Source organism: Hemibagrus wyckioides, linkage group LG09, assembly GCF_019097595.1.
Source record: "Hemibagrus wyckioides isolate EC202008001 linkage group LG09, SWU_Hwy_1.0, whole genome shotgun sequence".
Classification (NCBI taxonomy): Eukaryota; Metazoa; Chordata; class Actinopteri; order Siluriformes; family Bagridae; genus Hemibagrus; species Hemibagrus wyckioides.
This window is the reverse complement of record NC_080718.1, coordinates 16,770,378-16,791,840: the sequence shown is the minus strand read 5'-3', so window position 1 is coordinate 16,791,840 and position 21,463 is coordinate 16,770,378. Positions and strand designations below refer to the sequence as shown.

At 41.6% G+C, this 21,463-nt stretch overlaps 1 protein-coding gene across 2 annotated transcripts in view; it reads right to left on the bottom strand.

Annotated features, from left to right (window-relative positions):
- akap6 (A kinase (PRKA) anchor protein 6) overlaps positions 1 to 21,463 on the bottom strand; it is a 94,398-nt gene that overhangs the window by 40,167 nt on the left and 32,768 nt on the right. For both annotated transcript variants that reach the window (XM_058399916.1, XM_058399917.1), the window contains 2 exons: positions 18,414 to 18,510; positions 16,106 to 16,284 (listed from right to left, as the gene is read on the bottom strand). In XM_058399916.1, coding sequence (XP_058255899.1) covers positions 16,106 to 16,284; positions 18,414 to 18,510 — 276 coding nt within the window. The remainder of the gene's footprint in view (positions 1 to 16,105; positions 16,285 to 18,413; positions 18,511 to 21,463) is intronic.

Here is a 21,463-nt window from a genome sequence, read left to right as displayed (position 1 = left end):
TTGCATTCCTTCCAGAAGGCACACCGCCTGCTCTGCAGATGCCTCTATAAAGGTCAAACAATTCCACGAATGCAAACTGCTCCTCAATCAAAGCTACCCTTGATAATAAACAAGCAAATCAACAGAAAGATGTGTTGCCTTTTCATTCCATTTATTGGGCGGGTATCAAACGCTCGGCTCTGGCGCTTTTCTCATTTGGGAGGAATGAAATGAACCTAACTAGGAGCTCCAAGAAAATTAGCGGCGCAAGTGCGGCGCGTTCGCGTCTCCCCCCTCGGAGGAATTTGCTTTCATTTGCCTTCATTTCGGATTCACTCAGCTCACTCGCTGATGCCATGTCAGGATCCTAATTACCCAATCCCGCTGGAGCTGCTTACACACACAATAATGACTAATGCCCGCCACAGACAAAAGCAATTTCTCCCAGCCACCTTGACTGTGAAGACAGTCCTGCCCAGTGTGGAGCTCTGACACCAGGTGGCACGTGTGATTCCTGATGAATCCATACTTCTTTCCCCATTCTCTGAAGAGTTTGGAATTCAGACCGAATCCCTCTCCCAATGATCAGGCATGACTAGCTTTCACTTCAGCTTTACAATCCGAAGCTGAGACGTATAAGAAATCTATAAAAGCCGATGACGGCGCTGGTGGAAAATACAGTTCCTTTGGGTGAACATGAGAAATATCAATACTGTAATATACAATTACATGTATTAGAGCTTCTGCTTTTAAAGGAGAAATCGCTCTATTGATGAGAGTATCAGACTGTGTATGATATACATATCCCTTTACATCCAATGTTGTGCAAGAAGCACCTTATATGTATTCAAATCACTGTATTAGATTCTATATATAAACATATTAACACCAGGTTAAGTAAGGAATACATCATGATGGGTCATTAACATTATTTGAACTTCTCCTATAATAAAGTTATTTTTAATGAGCAGTGAAGGAAGACACTTCTTCCATAAATATTTAATAATCATCTTCAAGAATTGAGACATTTTTCACATCTTTAAATATATTTGCTATTGAAGCTCATCCACCAAAGAAGTCCCTAGGAACGAGTGACTAAAGAAATGATAATGTATCAGAATGAGCACATTAATATAAACCTGTGATTGGAATTACATCCAGGAAATCTTTAAATAGGAAATTAATCAAGAATTTAACAGTGCTGTGGAATAAATGATGGTGATATGACATCTTTCGAGAAACACAGGAGCTGCTAGGCCTTTAAAGAGGAAAATAACCCAACCGAAGCAGCTTACAGACATCGTCTGCGCATTCTCCATTCCTGTTTCAAACGGAATTACTGAAAACTCAGCATCTCTCGTGCTGTCAAAAACAACCCTGCTTTAAAAGAGCTAGTATTACACAGGGGTCAATATAAATTTAGATCATTGGTAACTCCTGTCTCAAGAATGTGCGAGTTATGTAAATTTGATCAGAATCTGCTGAATCAAGTCATTTTAGGCTTTTTGTTTACACGCCAGTGCCAATTTCATAGCCCCTTGAAACTTCCGCAGCTTTACGTCCCCTGGGACTCAAGCGAGCGATCTCGCTGTCAATCACGCACTGGGAGAGCGCTACAGTGATCACTTCCTTTGCCTCTCCCTCCTCTAACTTCACACATGGATATAATTACAATGAGCTTTCAGATATCAGGCCGCAAGGAAATTAAACGTATGCTAAATATTAATAATTTATAAACCAGGCTCTAAACAGACTGGGCTTCCAGCGGTTGTTCTTCAAAAAAACGTCAATAAGAGTGCGCAGCCTTAAAAATTAGCAGGAGGGAATATCAGATGTTCTAAGAGCGGTTGAAGTCAAAAGCATAGTGCGCAAGGTTCCTTTAAGATCGGACCGAGATTGATCCGTACGGGCTTCTGACATGAATAATAAACTCATAATCTCCCTCACAAACACTGTTAGGTCCTGGGGCAGATCCTGCTACGTCTTCCATTTACAGTCACGCTACCGTAATGCCTTCTGCAGCATGAGGAAATTAAAGACAAATAGAAAGACAAAAATGATAAGATAAATAAACAGCATTTTTACTAAATGGACTACCAGAAACTATCAGGCGGGGAATTATAAAATTATGAATAACCGCCAGAAAAGGCTGTTCTCAATCTTTTACAACACACACTGCAAGTAAAGCATTGCATTAAAATAATCCGCTTTGTCATTTGAGACAAAAAAAAGAAAAGAACGGCAGCTAAAAAAAGAAGGAGGTAGAACAGGATTTAGAAGGTGGCCATAATGCAAACAGTGTTAAAGGAAGCAGCCAGGGAGTGATATAAATTAACAAGGAGAACTATGTGACTCTGGTGAGCAGTAGCAACAGTGAGAATGGTAGCACAGGGGTTTGTGGCTACCTCTTAAACTGGATGCTTAAGCGATATGACCAAACACATGGTTTGTTTATTTCTTTATCGTCTTCTCGGAATGCAAGGAGCATCGCAGAAAGATTGAAAACTGTGGGAAGTCTCCTCACCCCCCCTTTCTTCCTTCGTCTGGTGTTCCAACCAGCCAGAACATACATCGGCCTGTTTGAAATGTCTCCCATCAGACTCGTCCTGATGTTCCCAGGCAGTATCGGAGCGCGGCGCAGTGCAGGCATGCTCAGAAAATAAATTCAGCCGGGAGTTGTGTGAGCTCGTGCCAGCAGTCATAAACGGGCAAGAGTTCTATCAAAGCAGCTCATAAACTTGCACGTACAATAGCAAAGCTTCAGCTTCACAGAATTCCGAGAGGACTTCCATTTTGAGTTGGGGGAAATAAATAAATAAATGGAAATCCTGCTCAGATGGGGAGGGATATAATTCATTTCAGCGTATACAGGATCACGGGAAAGAAAACAATGTGGCTTTATTTCCTACCTCACCTACATGCTGAGGAATATTTGTGCAAAGAAGACGGGCTTGAAATTCATTTGAAAACTACTACCTTCCAATCACCAGCTGTAAAAAGCCGGGTTTAATACGTAACGCTGTCTCCGGGTATGAATCACATGACTTTACAGCCCAAAATAATGGGAGTTATTACAGCGTTGTAAGACAGGAGTTCCTCTCATTCCTTCATGCTTATCAGGCCTCCACAGCTAAACAGGCTCTGATATAACCACATTCATGGCCTGTTGTTGGCTGCTTCATCAAATTTGATGATGTGAGCAGTTAAAACTGAAGGCCATATTTCTGCAGCTATCTATACAGCCAGTGGAACAACCAACAATCAGAGCAGAGCAAAAAAAAATCTGAAAAGATTGTTCAGGCATTTACTATATATAGTAGAGAGAGAGAGAGAGAGAGAGAGACACACAAACCTTGAAATTTGTGAGCGTGAGATATTTGTGACAAATGTTCCACATAATTAACGAACAACTGACTATAAAATACTGAATTCCTCGAAACGCCATACAGAGCTGAGATTACGTTTAGCAGGAGCACAGCCACATTAAGAATTCCTTTGACCTTGACATTAAAGCGCATTTCGAAAAGTCTCAGCCCCAGTGGAACAACAGATCAGTGATCTACCTGCCTCACTACCTTCCCCTTTAAGAAATATCTGAGACAGTTGGAAAGCTTTAGCTCCTGCAACATTTATCAGGGCGTGAAATTAGCAATTGCTAGGAGCTAAATTGCTGCCTCTTATTTAACGTTGTTGCTGAAAGGTGACATTTAATCGCTGATCCCCGTTTCCAAGAAGTCTAAACACCTGGAGACCCACGAGGAGGAAGAGACAAGGAGGCCGCAGACCATGCTCACATTATAGATTAGTTGGGTGCGGCAGGGTTAGATCGATTGTGTGATCATCAACATTTTCAATCTAATACAGACTCGCCCCACTTAAATATGTGTTGGCTTGCAGAGCTAGGTCATGCATGCCAAGCAATCAGACAAGCTGTGTGGCAAGAATGTCAAAGCAGATAGACGTATTACCCGAGACACCACTCTATGACTAGTACTTACACTGAGGATTGGTAAGTTTGTTCCTTAAATATTTCAAACTTCTCCTTCCTAATGTCCTAAAGCACCCTGTGTTTCTTCTCCTCGCTCTTTTTCTCAAAAGAGCTAAAAACAAAGGCATTGCGGGAAACTACTTCAGAGACACTCGCTTCAAAAATCCCGACTTCAATTCGGCTCTGCTTTTTCAGCAAAGCTTGACGGACCGCGCCGAATGGCTTAGATGAAGATATTTTGAACGACGAGCCAAGCGCTTCAGGCAGGTGCTACAGGAGAATCCATTAATATAGGTAATTAACATTAGCCACCATTTTAATTAACATGCAAACTAATTAAGAAATAATTACGGAACATAAAAATCTGATCTTAATTCTAGACCGGAGGAAGTGCGCTACTTCTGTGCGCCTGCTCTCTTTTTTTTCTTTTTCTTTTTCTTTTTTTTGGAGTTTTAAGGAGCAGAAAAAAGAGCTGACTTATTTAGGTGGGGGCGCGACTTGAAAGCAGGTTGCATTTCAAAGTGGATTAGGAGGAAAAAGCAAAGATTAAACAGGCTCACATAGATAGGGCTGTGTCGAGCTCTCCCGCCTACAGTGCTGTCCAGATTGCTATTCAAAACACTAGCTCTGTGTTACACACACACACACACACATATACACACACACACACACAATATGCACATATACACACAACCTAACATATTCAAATACACACACACACCACGCATACACACACAATACACACATATACACACAACCTAACATATTCAAATACACACACACACACCAAGCACACACACACACACACACACACACACAATACACACATATACACACAACCTCACATACTCACACATGCACACACACACACACACACACACACAATACACACATATACACACAACCTCACATACTCACACATACACACATATACACGCACACACACAACCTCACATACTCAAATATACATACATACATACACTATACACATACACACACACATACTCACACATTCTTACATATACTCACACATATATTCACAGCCTCACACTTATACACACACAAACACATGCAGACACACACACATATACACACAACCTCACATACTCACACACACACACACACAACCTCACATACACACACACACAACCTCACATACACACACACACAATCTCACATGCACACATATAAACACACACACACAATACACACAGACAAAACACACATATATGCACATAACCTCACACACACACACACACCATATGTGTATTTCCATATGTGTATATGAATTACTTTGCTGTAGCTCTTCTTCCTCTCCTCACATTAAACACTCTGTGTCTGACTGTGTTATTACGTCAGTATAAATGTTTTCCTGTTAGCTCTTCCAACTCACAGCTTTCACTAAAGTCTTCTTCCAAAATCAGTATATGCATGTAGGACATTATTTGGCAAAATAACTCTGTGTCGTCCGTAAAGCAGAGACAGAAGGAAGAATGCCTTGCATGCAATAAGTGCTTTTAAATGCTCCTCGTAGCAATCACAGAAAGAAATTGATTTTAGTAATAAGAGAGAGAAAGCCATTGTGGAGATCGATGTGTAAAGTCAGTACACAGTGTACAGAGCCAAGCTTACTATTTCATTAACAGTAGGACAAAAACTCCAGAACCATTCGCAATGACAAATGCCCAGGACTATTATATGCACATTTCAGGTAAGTGCTTTGGGCCAAGTTAAATTCGATTTCTCTGCCCCATTGTATCTCTATTTATTATTTGTTGTATTTGTTCCAGATGGAGAGAGTTGGTGCTGCAGACAGAGTTCCTTCAGCTCCAGAGAGCGAAGTCTGAAATAAACTCGCTAAGAAAAATATTACTCCAACTTCCACGCTTCAAAAGCTCCTATTCCAGAGCACACACACACACACACACACACTCCTGTATTTCACTCTCGGAACTCAAACAACCTCAAGGTTAGCATAAAAAAGTAACAGGGTGCATTTGGACAATGAAATTTTCACTGTAATCTCATTATTAACTATATCCCAAATGCACAAACAAACATGTATGTGCACACACACACACACACACACACACACACAGTCATAAGGTACAGCACCATCTGATGACCTTGGTCTTCATTAGCTGTGGTTATGAGCTGTAAATGGCCTGTCGAAAAACGCCCTGTTCTGTGTGTGTGTGTGTGTGTGTGTGTGTGTTGCTAAGGCAGGCAGCAGAAGGCAGAAGGCAGCCTGGGCAGGAGGAGGGGTTAACGTGCTGAGGGGAATCTTAAAGCTGAGCTCTGACAGCACCTAAATGGCTCTGACACCTTAGCGCCGCTCTCAGTCATAGCAGTAAGCCACCTTCAAAGTTGCTGTCAGGTAAATGACCTTGTATTCCATTAACTGATAATTAAATGGATTTATTCCACTAACGGTTTTAATTAAATTGCTGGAAATATTGATTACCTCTATCATCTCTCCCCCCGCCTCGAAAAAAAAGGTTTTAGAATTGTTTATTTAGAGAAGAGGAGTGAATTAAATTAGATTGAATCTCTAAGAGACCTAAATAACGCTCCTTACTTTTGCTGCCCAAATATTAAAAGAAAGGGGTGTGTGTGGGGGGGAGGGGGGGTTGATTCATTATTTTGAAACCTTTTTTGCTTACCTTAACCTTAAAACCTAATTAAATCCTCCAGTGTAATCAAACGGACAGTGCCTCAGTGCTTCCATCAAACAGCTGTCAGTCCTGGAAAACGTAAGCTTCTGCTCCATGCAGGTGTGTAGAGAGGAGACATTGAACAGGGGGTTATGGGAAACGAGCTCCCGGTGGTTGCTGGTGTGGAACCGCGCTATTGCCATAATGCATATTGGCTCCTGTGCTGAAGCTTGTGTCATCAGAGCTCAGAGATAGAGAGCGCCTCAGTAAGACCCCCCTACGTCCACTGATGGACAAACTAATTACGCATGAAATCAAATATGATTTGTAAAAAGGGTTCATATGAGAAACACCACAACAGCACTTTGCTGGAACCCGGTGTTTGGCCAGGAACTAACGGAGCACAGACTAAAAAAATAAAAAAAAAAAAAAGCAGAGAGCAGAGTGAATTGCTGTTTTCATAATGTTTGAAGTAGCTCATTTTTTTGAAGCACCTATGCAAGTGGGTGTATAGAAAACCTAGCTGAAAACACCAAATCAAATGAGTTGTTTTTAATTGTAAGCTAAAGCACATCCATCACTCCAGAGGTTTCACAAAAACAAGAAAATTAGATCAGTCCTACTCATTTATTCCCCTCATGGGTGGTATGAAAACGTTATTGTGTTGTGGGAAAATTAGCAATAATCATAGGGCATTTTGTGTAATTCCGAGCAATTAAGTGCAATTCAAAGTCAGCTGTGGCAGGGACAGGAAGAGCGCTGCCTATTGTTGAAAGCGAAATGTTTTCGATAAACTCCATTTAAGATTCTAGACTATCGTACACGCCGCATAAACAGATGTAGCATGTTGACGACAATAGTATAGACGCAGGGATGAAAGAAGAAGACACAGCATATCAAAAGTGAAAGAGAGAGAATATCAAACACATGGTGCTAAAGTGTGCAGGAACAATCAGAGGAAGCATCCTATACACACTTAGTTATATTTCTTCCGTAAAGTATGATGTGCAAAAAGATCAAATAGGAGAAACAGGAAGACCAGAGAGGGTGTCTTTGATGATTGAAAATTCAATGAATAGTGTGTGTGCATGGTAGGTTAGTGTTGTGTGATGTGTGTGTGTGTGTGTGTGTGTGTGTGTGTGTGGTCACCTCTCCTGTGTTTCATTTCATACCAATACAGTATGACTCCCAGTAGCCGGGAGTCACTCTGTCACAGTTTTATTAACTACATCCTGGTGTAATCAGATAACTAGTACTCTGATAAATGGTTGTTTATTTAATAGAAGAATATGAGACAAGTGCATTACTTCACACGAGCATTGACGGATACACGCTACATACATCATGCTTTTTAAATCACATGTACAAGCTGTTTAGAAAAGAATATTCATGTTGACAGATGACGCTTTCTAGTTGTAAATCTCTATCTAACTGAAAGCATTGACCTGTTGACAAAATCTCTGCACAGACGAAAACCCAGCACAAGCACATCACACAGCGTGGACACACACTGGCACTCGCTCACCCATGGGACGTCGTCTACACTAGAGCCGAACAGGAAGCTGTATTCCACAAAGAGCACTCTCTTCATGTTCAAGGCCACTATCAGACTCGGTTACTAAATATCACAGCTGGAGCATAAAACATGCGTAATCCAGCAGGCAGGGTGAGCTGTGTTGTACAAAAGGCTCGACATTTATAACTGCCACGTCGCTGTAATGGATTTCATCAGCTTGAAAAAGCAAGAAGCATCACCAGGGTGGGATCTAATGGGGAATTCATACCTGCGCATTCCCGAAGAGTGAAAACGTCCACTGTATTACGGCTAGGCCCGGTTTATTGGTAAAGTGATAAAAGGTGATATATTTTGACAGTAACTTTATAAATGGCTGTTCATTTGTCATTATAACTCAGTGCAGTTTTTCCAACACTATGGGCTTCGTATCAAAGCCTTTATTCAAAGAGATGCCAGTAAAATTAAAAATATCACACACACACACACACACACTCACAAACAGATATCGTATCGGTTTAGAGCCGGTGCATGTTAAACTCGGCAGGTTGTGTTATTAGTTTTGCAAGATCTACAAAATCCGTGACAGACATCATTGTTCTCCGTCGAGCTATCAGCTAAGTCAATTCTCAGCTATCTGACAGTAAACAGTTGCAGAATCAGACATAACAAAACACGTGCGTATTTGTGCTTCCCCCAACACACACAATTCTCAATCATGTCGCCTATCCGTCAGTCCTCCTCATAAACTGTTCCCATTCAAGGACACGCGACGGATGCAGCGCGCCTTGAGATAAGGCCTTTCGTTTCAGCCGGTGTGTGACACTCGGTGCCTATTTAAAAGATGCATCAGCCGCTCCTTTGCTTCAGCTACGCCAGCCTGCTTTTACACTGACATCATCCAAAACCAGCCAAAGAGTCTGCTCTAAGCACCAGCCGTGATTCTACCTAGTATAATCTTTTACCGCTTGCAGCATCTGTCCCTGTTGGCCATCGAAGACTAAAAGAAATAATTGCGTTTATCAAAGAACTCACTGCACAGGGCAAGATTTTTTTTTTTTCTTTGCAGTGCTACGCTGCACCTGTGAGTTGCACATACAGCCCAAGAAGAGAAGTGTGTCACTTCTCTATCTACCCTGAGTGCTTTGGAATATATTTCATGAGTGGGTTTTATATTTCTCCCCCCTTCAGCCTCTTTTCCATCCTCCTGTTTTGCTTCTCATGCATGGCAGCTAGCGCATGCAGCTTCAGCGCTTTGGCCAGATTTCAGGAGGAAGAGATCCAGAGGGCAGACATTATAATTTTATATCACTTCAAGACAGGAGAGAAGGAGAACGAGAAAGAGAGAGAGAGAGAGAAAGAGAGAGAGAGAGAGAGTGAGAGAGAGAGAGAGGGAGAGAGAGGAACAGAAGGCTCCTCTGGCAGTGGGAGAGATCTCAGAGGAGGTGTGATGGGATGCGTTTCTCCGCGTCTCACCTGAAAGGCAATCTTAAATCAGCAGACGTGATACGGTAATTCCACCGCTCATATTTCATAACATGGATGACACTTTTATGTTTAGCAGATTGGCCATAAGCATTACAGATATGGGCAAAAAAACAGGCTGAATATGAAGAACAAAGAACCAGGCACAAGACGCCGAGCAAAAGCTTCAGCTTAGGAGAACCTTGGAGAAACTTTTAGCACTGGCTTTGACTAAAGCGCGAAAGCCGAACGGCTGCATTTTCTAGCCAGCTTTTTTCCCCCCCGTAAACAAGCAGATGGTGGCCTGGGTAGTGAAATGAGTTTATTCACAACTGCATCGTGCTCAATTGCTAATCCACTGTGCACTCTGGTCCACTGACTATAGTGTATCTCTAACACCTCCGGTATTAATAATATACCGCCAATTCCTTTCAGATGGCTCTCTTTCCTGCTGAAGGCTTGTTAAATATTCATTGACAATTATTCTACGCTGACTGAAGGCTAAGTGCTTAGAGAGAGAGAGAGAAAAAGAGAGAGAGAGAGAGAGAGAAAGCTATGCAGATATTGATGTTTGTGCCTCGCAGTCACAGCCTGCAGATCCCAATCACACGCTCACTAGACGACCCAATAACCAACAACAGCCTTCCCAAGTGCCAAAGTGCTGCTGCTATTAGCAAATGAACAAACATGTCAATGACCTGCATCACCAACTAAGTCAAAATATGAGGGATTTAATAAAATAACTGAAATCATTGTCATTAATATCAACACAGATCTAGACCTGGGCTTAAGCTGAAAAATTTGACACCTTGTCACTAGGAATATAACACGATTAAGACTAAATGTAGTGCTGGTCATACACAGATACACAGTAGGTTTTAAGCATTTTTGGGACAGATGACAGCTGCAACTGTCTAAAACACTGTAAATGTCAGTTCAGATTCTCTTCCTGGACATTAAACCCCGCATAAAAGTAAAAAAAAAAAAGTGTGTTAGCCAGTACCATTCAGTAAATGATAAAATGTTGAATTATTTGAGTTGTTTAAAATTTGATTTGGAGTTTTATCCTGGTCAGGGTCAGGGTGCACATGGAGCCTATTCCAGCACCCAGCATGAGGCAGAAAAACAGCCTGGATGGGATACAAGTTCATTGTAGGGCACCATGCACATGCACACACGTGTGCACACACACACACTCATCTACACCAAGAAGCACTTTAGTGTCACCAGTCAACTTAATTCTCACTGACCACTTTATTAGGAACACCTGTACACCTCCTCAATCATGCTATTATCCAGTCAGCCAATCAGGTAGCAGCAAGATTATTTACAACCAGGCTGAGCAGAAAAGCATCTCAAAATGTTGAATCATGAGACACATGGGCAAATTAGATAATTGCAAGAATGAGCAAGTGTACAGGTGTTCCTATTAAAGTGGCTAGTGTGAGTATATATTTGTGCATACCTTTTATAATATATATATATATATATATATATATATATATATATATATATATATATATATATATATATGGGGTCTAAACTAAACAGGTTTACTTATTTGTATTACATTAATGGGACAGGATACCAACTCATCACAGGGCTTAATCTCTCTCTCTAACACACACTCACACACACTTAAGTAAAGTTTTACATCATCTATAGTTCCATCGGTTCAGGAGGTTACTCTTTCTGGGACATAAACAGGACACAACTACAACATCTCCTGTAGATCATATGCCTGTTGTATATATTACTATTAAGAAATAAGATGTCAAATATATTTGCTTTCATCTTAATTATTACCTAAAAATTGTCTGACAACAGCAGATGCAGAAACATTAATAAGCATAAAAGTGTGGAAACGTTTGACTTGTCTGGCTTTTTAAAGATAGTCTAACTCCGGTGTTAGCATAATTACAGTGAGCTATTTTCTGTGGCAGTGAGAAAGTCAAGTACTCCCAATAGCACTACACCTCAGTATCACAGCAGGGTTATCAGATTAGACTTTATCAAATTTGGACTGAAGTCATTAAACATTGCAGGCATTGCATGTGGAAAACCTGATAACCACAAAGGAAATCTGAATCAAAATAGTTTCCTATTGCACCGTGCCTTTTCAGAAAGGCGCTCTGATTCTAATAATCGCTGCCTAAAGTGTGCATTGTTGCTTTGTTTGCGAGAGAGTTTGATCATCTTTGATCTGAATGCCAAGTGCAATAGGCAAAATCGGAATGAAAACTAACATCTGGTTTATATTCTTGACTTGTGCAAGCATCATATCTAGCCAAAGGACAAGAAATTAAAAAATTAAAAAAAATCACATGAAAGCAAGCTTTCTATAAAAGTAGAATTGTATGTATTCATAAAAATATTAATAGAATTCAGTTAAATTAGAAAAACAGAAAGAAATAAAAAAAAAACAGTCCTGAAAAACTGACATCATATCTAAACCAAAAACAGGGGGATGTTTATGAGAAACATTTTTTGTTGATGCTGTACAGTCCATTTTGCACGCACTAACAATATTCATTTCAAAACACAGCACTCATGCATCTAATGTGAAGGGGGAAAAAAAATAATTTAAGTTCAACCCTACCTGCATATTAATTCATATCCTTTGTGTGATTAAATATTTGAAACTGTCTGCAAAACTAGGCACTATTAACTTTTTCATAAAACATTCATTCCAATTGTCAAACTGCCATCGGCAAAAAACACTTAGAGAGGTATGTCAATATTAAATCACTTTATAAATTACAGCTGGAGTGCCTTTGCATGCTAATACATGCAAAGAGAACAGAAACAAATTACTACCTATTTGGATCGTTGATTGTATTTCATTTTTCACTTAGGGCCCAATAAACATTTTTCAGAGCATGTAGATGAATGTGATTTAGCCCAAACTACTGTTAAACAAGTTCTCTCAGTTTAAAAACGATGCACAGATGTGCATAGACACTATGCTCAGTGGCAAACGTACACATATTTCATTGATCGTTAATTTCCTTGCCGTAGCGCATAAACATGCCTCGTTTTAAGGACGACATTCCAAACTCAAAAAAAAAAAAAGAAGTGAAAAATGTAGAAAACTCCTAATGTAATTCCAACCCCAAATCCCAGCATGTCGAAATTATAACTCTGCAAACCTGCACCTAAATATGCATCAAAGTCTAAAATGTTCAATTTGAATTCTCAAAGTTAGCACTAATGTTAGATTTAGAGCAACCCTGACCATGAAAGTGAAGAGTACCTATAAACTGGGGTGAGGTGGAGGCGCGTTCCTCTGCCAGAGTTTAAGTGCCACCTCGTGTAATTTCATTTTCACAAGCAATAACCCCGGGTCACTTTTAAAGCATGGTGACTTTGATATACCTAAGACTCTTTCCATATGCATGATGGGCCTGTGTGCTGTGACACGGCGGCTGTTAACATATGCCAGCAAGTAGCACGGTGATGGCTGAGGTGCCTGCAGCCCCTCCTTCCCTCCTACCGTTAAAGACTTAGACAGAGAGAGAGAGAGAGAGAGAGAGAGAGAGAGAGAGGGGTGAAATGGCAGCCCTGGGGCAGACAAGCTGTCTCCAAGCAGCCTCTGATAAGCGGCCTGCTTGCCTTTTACATATACACATCCATATGACGGTAGCGGAATATGCCACAGACACCTGGCAGGGACCAAGCTTGCAACGCTGATACGTAGAGTGCTTTAAGCAAAGCACGAGGTCTCCGATGAGCCGTGGAGGTCCCTAACACTCTGATAAACCAAGGGGGCAGGGCTGCATCAGGAAACGCCTGGCTACAAATTATATATGTAAATATCACAGTAAATGTTGGCGTGTTATGACGAGGTTGTTGACCCGAGGGTATTTCTGACAAGGTGGTTACAGGATTAGTCTGGCCAGCATAAAAAAAAAACCCACAACAACACAGTTTAATCGGAACTGGGGAGGGCTGAAAGTAGTTTCTGAATGTGGTATGTTTATGATTCTATTCCAGCTCTCAGCCTGACAAAAGCAGGCACACATAACCACAGAAGGTATAGAGAGTGTGTTGTGTTTATAGGCATCAAACTACAGAGCGAGAGTGCCAGAGGTCTGGATGATTAATTAAAATGTTTCACATAAAAACAGCACATCACGGCATTAACTAGAGCTGGATGCCATATTCAGTCCATGTTAATAATCCCAGGGATTCCAACCTCACCAAAATCCCTGTACACATGTAGGTCATCTCACTGTGCTCAGATACGTCTTGACATTTACCTAAAGCAAGGGATGGCTCTCTACATGCTACTGGGATGCATTACCATGGCAATAAGTGAGACTACCTAAAGATGAGACTGGGGGATTTGGGCAGCTCTGTTTATATCACGATGATGATTTTTTTTTATCTAAGAATAGCGTTACTGAGACTCACATAAGTGCCGATGCTTCATGTTGTTTCTTATTGATCTTGTCTCCATTTTTTTGCTGCCTCTTCCTAGGTTGCATTCAATGGCTTTGCGTAACAATAATGCCATCGTAACAGACATTCATTCTTTTAATTCAGTTGTGTTGCACTATTAATGGATAATCTGATCTTTCTTGCTTGCTTACTTCCTTCTTTCTCTCTCCACCTCAACGTACACTTTCAGCAATTACCATTTGACTTGCATCCAGCCCTTGCTGGGATTTTAAGGTCTCTTAGAAAATAATTCCATAACACCAAAATGTGGATCAGAGCATATGTTTGGAGCAATAATAACAAAGCGTAATTGCTGTCAGGAGAGATGCGCCCTGCTTTGAACACACCTTAATGGCGTTCTGGGGAAAGGCTTCATGTCTGGGCAGCGCGTATATTACGTCTATGACAGCGCGCATTGCTCATCGGTGTGCCGTTTTTTAACCAAAGCAAATTAATAACCTCAAGCAGCACCTGTTGTAGTGCAGCATTAGAAATTAATGCTGAGGTGGGGGAAGGCTCGTTGTCAAAAAGACCGCCTTGACAGCACTATCCAAATATTGTTTAGTCAGAGAAATGTGGACCCAAATGAGCACTAAGAATTCCCTATACCTCCATCAACATGGCTCAATGGGCCATAAAATAGTTTGAGATGCGCAATTAAGACATTTCCTATTGAGGATTCTCATCAGAACAAACATGACCTCTGGGTGCATATACAAACCTGCAATATGCTACTAACTCAGGACAATGCATGGAGACAGACCTTGATGTGAATATTTTAGTAGACACAGACACGTAACTCATATCTTTAGAAGAGACATTTTATAAAGGTCAGTTTTCTACCAATGGATGAAAATTGGGTGCATTTTGGGATGGGATAAAGGACAAACCTTCACACCACATTGAGCTCTAAATTAAAACACAACAGGTTTTCATGGCTTTGGCATGGTAGACGTGCTGAGACGAGCGTCAGAATGCCAGCATGCATTACCAGTGGCCTTAAACTAAATCGAACCCCTCCTGCACATATTTACCCCACCCCTGTCCTAAACGCAGCTCTATTCCAACACGATGGGGTTTGTGGCTCCTTGGGTGACCTTCCTCCCACTCCTCCGGCCTGCCTCTAATTAGGCGATGCATCTGATCATCATTAACAGCTCTGAGATAATGAATCACTTGCTCCTCTCTCTCGGTTAATTCGCTATAACCAAGCGGCTAATGGCTGTCAACGCTGACTGATCACACTGATTGTGGTGACTTCTAATTGCAACAAAACAATTTAAAAAGCACCTCGCTTAGTTATGCCTCCCACAAAAGAGAGGACGGTATAAAGGAATGAGGAAAGGGGAGAAGGGAAAAGGAGACAAGGGAGTTAGATACTAGCCGCGGATGAAGCAGGTGAGATTGTGGAGGAGAGAGAGAGAGAGACGATGGGTGTGTATATATATTGCTCCCTAGTAAAACTCATCTTCCTGAGGGAAATAGCAGCACTGTTGCGTCCTCCACACACAAACCCAGAGATGCCTCGCTCCCCGTCACTGCACCCAGGGCCTCGTCATAAAGCGCAACATCTAATTGGAGTGCAATTACCTAATCACAATTGACAATTAAACAAAGAGAAATTGGTACCTAGAATGACTACCTCTGCAATTACACATTAAGTGCAAGGTATAAATTGAGTTTCGCACATGGTCTGGCATAATTGTGTGTTTGTGTGTGTGAGAGGCAAAAGGCTCTCAAAAATGATTCCTGCAACCACATAGACGTTAGCGCTTATTTATAAACAGGAATTCCGAATCACAGGCACTCCTCTGTGTTCTTCTCTGAGTGAACCTCTAAACTGCTAGGCCCTATCTCTCAGCCCTTTCCTATGCTAATAGCCAGCTCTTCCCTGCCCAGCCTGGCCCTGTGTTTGTTTATTTTGCTGAGTGAGCAGTGGATAGCCGCGGGCTAGCCGAGAGGAGTGGAGTGGGATTGGAAGGAGGGGAGAAAAAAGGAGCCAAAGAGGGATGTAGTGTAGGAAATGGGTCTGAGATTGGGCAGCCTAGCTGGGTTAATAGACCGTACCTCAGAGCTGGCATGGAGATCGGGGTCCTCTGTGTTTTTAGGGTCCCCGTCTGTCTTAGTGGTCAGGATCTTGGCTTTGATGGTGTCCAGTGTGCGCAGCATCCAACCGTGCTGCCGGCGGATCTGCCTCTGAAGCTCCTGCCACTGGTGCGCAATCATCTGGAGCATGTCCCGGAGGCCTGCATATACACAAACACACACACACATACACACATTATATTCCCATTCATACACACACACAAGCTCATTTCCACACACAGAATGCATTCATCCACAGAGTACCACATGTTTTATTATTTTGCCTTTGTTGCTTTCTCCAACCAAGTACACTTAAACATACATTTACACGACACCAAACTGAAAATATACACGCATTGTTTCTATGCACATACATAAAGTATTAGCCAGTGTGGTGAATCCCTGCTCAGCAGTGCAGAGGTCCAGCAAGTCCCCCACACACACGTCTCCCACTAGTCGCCTTTAACGAGTCTTTAATGTGCTGTGATTCCTCCATTCATCATGCCTCCCATTTAAGCACCACCCCTACACACATTCCCTCATCTCCACCACAGCAAGTGCAACCACATCACCACTAATAATACTCCAAACATTAGCTTAATCACTACCATCAGCATCTCCATCATATAAGGAGTGGTGTGATGTAGTCAAAGAATGGTAGTTTGATAGTTTAATGTCAATTTTAATGTCTCTCTTTAGAGGAACTAATCAGAAGGAGGGAAATACTCAGGCTTTTACTTTTCAGCCACTTCGTAGCGGGAATCAGTGGCAATCAATCTTTTTTTTATTGTTATATATTTTCAATTCATTCTGCGGTTGAATGCATGAATACACACTGCACGATGTGTAGCTTTCTGAAAATGGAAATTAATCACATTTGCGGTTTTATTTTATTTCAATCAGTTTTAAAATAATCATTCTAGTTTACATTTGGTTGTAGTTTTTAAATGAATCAGTAAATTATTGCATCATGGCTCACATTGCCATACTCTCTTTATTTTGTTGCCCCTTATGTTTTTTTGTGTTAATATTGTGCTGTATCCTTTGTTTGGGATGAATTGATACCACACATCTCTGTAATACTACACCTTACTAGTAGCTTCTTAGTTTCTTTTTCAGGGGCTTTGTGTGTGATTATTGTGTTTAAGTTTGTTTTCTTCTTCAGCTTTGTCTGTCTGTGTTATGAACATTTAGACCTGAACTTTTGGTTTAACAGACAAGCACAAACACTCCATCCTCTTAATCTCTTACTTTACAGATTTATCTTTTCAATTAACAAACTTGTATTTTTGTTAGTTTTAGCTGGAGGTCTCATCAACTATAATAGTCTGGGCTATTATAAGAGTGAGTTCTGCATTAATTCCTGTGCACGCAGAGCCATTTCTAGAGACACGACTCCTGCCATTGCCACAGTCTGCTCACTCCAAATCCTGCTCCAGGTAATTAAAAACACACACATGAGGGGCAGGAGTGCCGCAATGCTCTGTGTGCATGAGGAGTTTTTGTCTATTGAGTGTAGCACCATGCCACCTCTCGCACCTGCCGAAAGCTTGGATTTGCTGAGTTGCTAGGAAACCAGGTATTAGGGGCCGGGGTGGAGTGTTGGGAGGAGATTTACTTATAATGGCAATGTCTAATATATATACTGAGAGGATGCTCCAAGCCAAAGGAGATTAGATGTATAGGTGTGTGTGTGTGTGTGTGTGTAAGAGATTGGTATGAGGGAGCTTGGTATGAGGGGCATGGTCTGATGGGCACGGTAAGAACAGTCCTGCTCCGGGCGGCCATCTGCATATTTAATAGTGTCTGGCTTAACCAGCTGACAGGGAGGTCAGCTTAGTGGATTTGTACATTTGCACAGCCCTCTGCCAGAGGCTTCAGGGAAATAATCATAGAAAGAAAGAAAGAAAGAAAGAAAGAAAGAAAGAAAGAAAGAAAGAAAGAAAGAAAGAAAGAAAGAAAGAAAGAAAAGATTGAGGAAGAGAAAACAGGACTGGGATAGAGGGAGATGTGAGAGCAGGTCTAGTAGGTGGCCTTTGACTTTAGTTCCCGCTGTTCTTAATTCCAGCTCTCTTCATACAGAGCACTGCACTATTGCGTCTGCTCACATTCCACTCGCTGCTTTATCCCACAACTCAATTCAGCCAGACGCGCTCAGAGTGGATGTGAAAAGGCGAGCATGCAGTAGCGGCGATGGCTGAGAAGCGCTTATTTGAGGATTTATAAATTCTGAAGGTCAGTATGTTAATATAAACATTAATAATAAATGTGCAGCTTGCCGGTGCACTACCTGATTTGTGGCAGGTGATGAGTTCCAGCAGTTGCTTCCCCTCCTCCAGTAGACTGTCTTTCAGAGCGCAGTGACTGTCCACATTCAGCTTGAAGCTCTGCACACACACACACACGAACAGAAACACACACAGCATGATATCTCCATGCAGAGAAATATCCTCACACTCACACAGTTTATATCTCACACATTTCCTCATGCTTTCACGCTCCCTGTGTCTCTCATTCACACACACACATACCCACATATGCACATAATATAATCTGAGATATTTTCTCTTTAACTCAAATAGTCCCTCATACCATTGTCAGAGTCTCTGTTACATCTCTCTCTCTCTCTCTCTCTCTCTCTCACACACACACACACATACACACAAACACACACCCCACCGGCAGCACTGTCTCCTTTCATCTCGATTCATCTGCACTCTTGAAACAAATGCTCATAAGTCACATTAGGGGCCTTTGTGCAATTGCTGAAAATGCACATAATCTCTTGACACACTGGCTTCACACAACCTCTAAAGATCCTTCACACACTCCCAGACCTCAAACACACATTATTCATAAAGCGGCGTGCCTCTGTGCATTGGAGCCTCTATTCTCCTTCTACGCGTATTTGTCTGAGTCAACCCTGCTATCTGTGGCGTGCTGAATTATTAACAAATGACAGACGTCCCTCTAATACATCATCCGTGGCATAAACTAATATTCAAATGACATTATAAAACTGAAGCCATTTCTCCCACAGATGTGCCCTCCAGAAAATGACCTCCGAAGCCCACTCCATTCAGCAAGGGAGAAACTATTTTACTCTTTCTTCTCTCCCTTTCTGTCTTTCTAAAGAGTGATACAATAGTGTACCTTCCTTCCTGGCTCAAAGGATCCATCAGACGTGCGTCCCATAACTCTCGGGCGTGTGCGCTTCCCCCGAGCGCCTGTCCATTTATTCTGATGTCTCTATTTCAACTACTACACTCCCTTTCCCAAATCCTCTACACACACACACACACACACACACACACACACACACCTCGTAGCTCCCTCTCAGTGGGTGCCACTGCCGCAGCGCAAACTTTCATGTTGATTGGTTTTGATAATACCCAACAGAGGGCTCTCCACTTGCTAAGTGTAATCAAAGTGTAGAGAGCATTATCCCGGCTCCTGGAGGAGAGGTGGGGGGGAGTGCTGTGTGGTTGAAGATGTGAGGCGGGGGTGGAGGGTGTGCAGGGAGAGCGATCCCACGAGGCGGCCTGCAGTGAGGTGCCTAGGGCCATCTTCCCCTTCCATTCTCATCTCCTCACATCTCCCCCAGCCCTGTTTCACACCATTACCGGCTGGTCTGATCTGACTGGTCCTGCCGAGAGAGCCTGGAGCTGCCACTGGCTATCTGAGCATCCCTCTATCTTTCCCTCTGCCTCTGTCTAGAGAAGAGGCCTCTTTGTCTGTGCCTGTCTCTCTGACAATATCCATGTTCACTAGTGTTCTGCATGCAGCTCTACCAGCCTTCACTCCTGTACATCAGAATGTCTACTGGCATGTATAATGAATAATTTCTACCTGCCTAGGACTCACTCTGTCTGTATGTATGTCTGTCTACTTAGGCATTAAACTAGCAATAAACTGGATTTTTTTCATAAACAAGCCTCCTTGCCATCATCAAGGGATGAGACACTTCCTCTGCAACTGTGGATGGAGTGGATGCCGTGGTTACTCTCATAATCTCCTGCTTTTCATTGAACTTGGTCATTTGACTGAAATGGCAGACGACCAAACAGAGACCTTTGCTTTATCCTGTTGACTCAGCAGTAACTGCTTCAAATAAATATCTCAAATAAAAAAAAACTGGGCTCCCAAGAGCATTGCCCCTATCCTCAGGATACAACAGCCATTTATGGGAGGGATGACCTATTCTCTTTCCCCTGTCAATCACAGCAACATTAGCCAATCTTAGTGATCTGTGAGTTTTTGCATTTATCTGCATCTGGTTTGTGTAAATCTAGGGCTTTATTGGGCAGGGGTATGGTTTCTAAAAGACTCGATTTTGTCTTTCTGTGTGTTGATTTTTGATTTGAAGTGTTTTGTAAAGTCGGGTCTTAACATGGCAGGGCTCAATAATACTGTACTGATACATCATACATTTTACAGGTCACCATAATCACAGCAAGACTTTCTAATAACACATTGTATTAAGCTTGAAAAATGTAAACTATTTTAAACCATAATCAGAAAAACATCTCATCTCTAAACATATCCATTGTCTTCTCATAAAGACCAACACTTAATATTGATTCTGTTAGTACAGGCCTGTATGCAACACTTTATCACTGTTAATGCTTTCAGTATTTAATCAACTCTTTTTCCTTTTTGAATTAATGTATCTTAAGAAATGTATTATAGCACTGGTTATAACCTGCTGGATGCGGAGAAAAATGATGTGACTTGATCCCAAAAGCTTTAAACATTCTCATAGGTGCTCTAAATGAATATGAATTGCGCATATGCTAAATGAGCTGTCCAATACTTTAGGCTGCCTGGGTGTAGGCTGGAAGATGAGAAGGTTAAGGAAGGCAGCAGTTTCTGATGCGGAGATGGAGTGAGGGGGATACGCTGGTGATGGATCAGCACACATGCACATCTATCACCGATGACAGACAAGAGCAAGTGTGAAGAACGCTTATTTATGGCTCTGAATACAGACTGAATTGATATCCTTTACAGACCTAAACACCTTAAAAATGAGTAAACAAATAAACAAAAGCCAGCAATACCAGATATCTGTCACTGACTGAATGCCTTTAAAAAAAAAATCACACACCAGAATGAGAATGCTAATACAAACGTTCAGTCTGTGTGGAAAGGACTTTCTGTGTGCTATCATATATTATCATATATTAATTGGAGGAAGAAAATAAAAATGATGAAATCAAATACTAAACCTTAATAAGAGCAAGGGAATGAATATCACAATCATATTAAAATCTTCTAAAGAAGATTCTTTTTAAGAAGAGATACACTTTTAATTCATGCTTGACTGTCACCAATAATCCT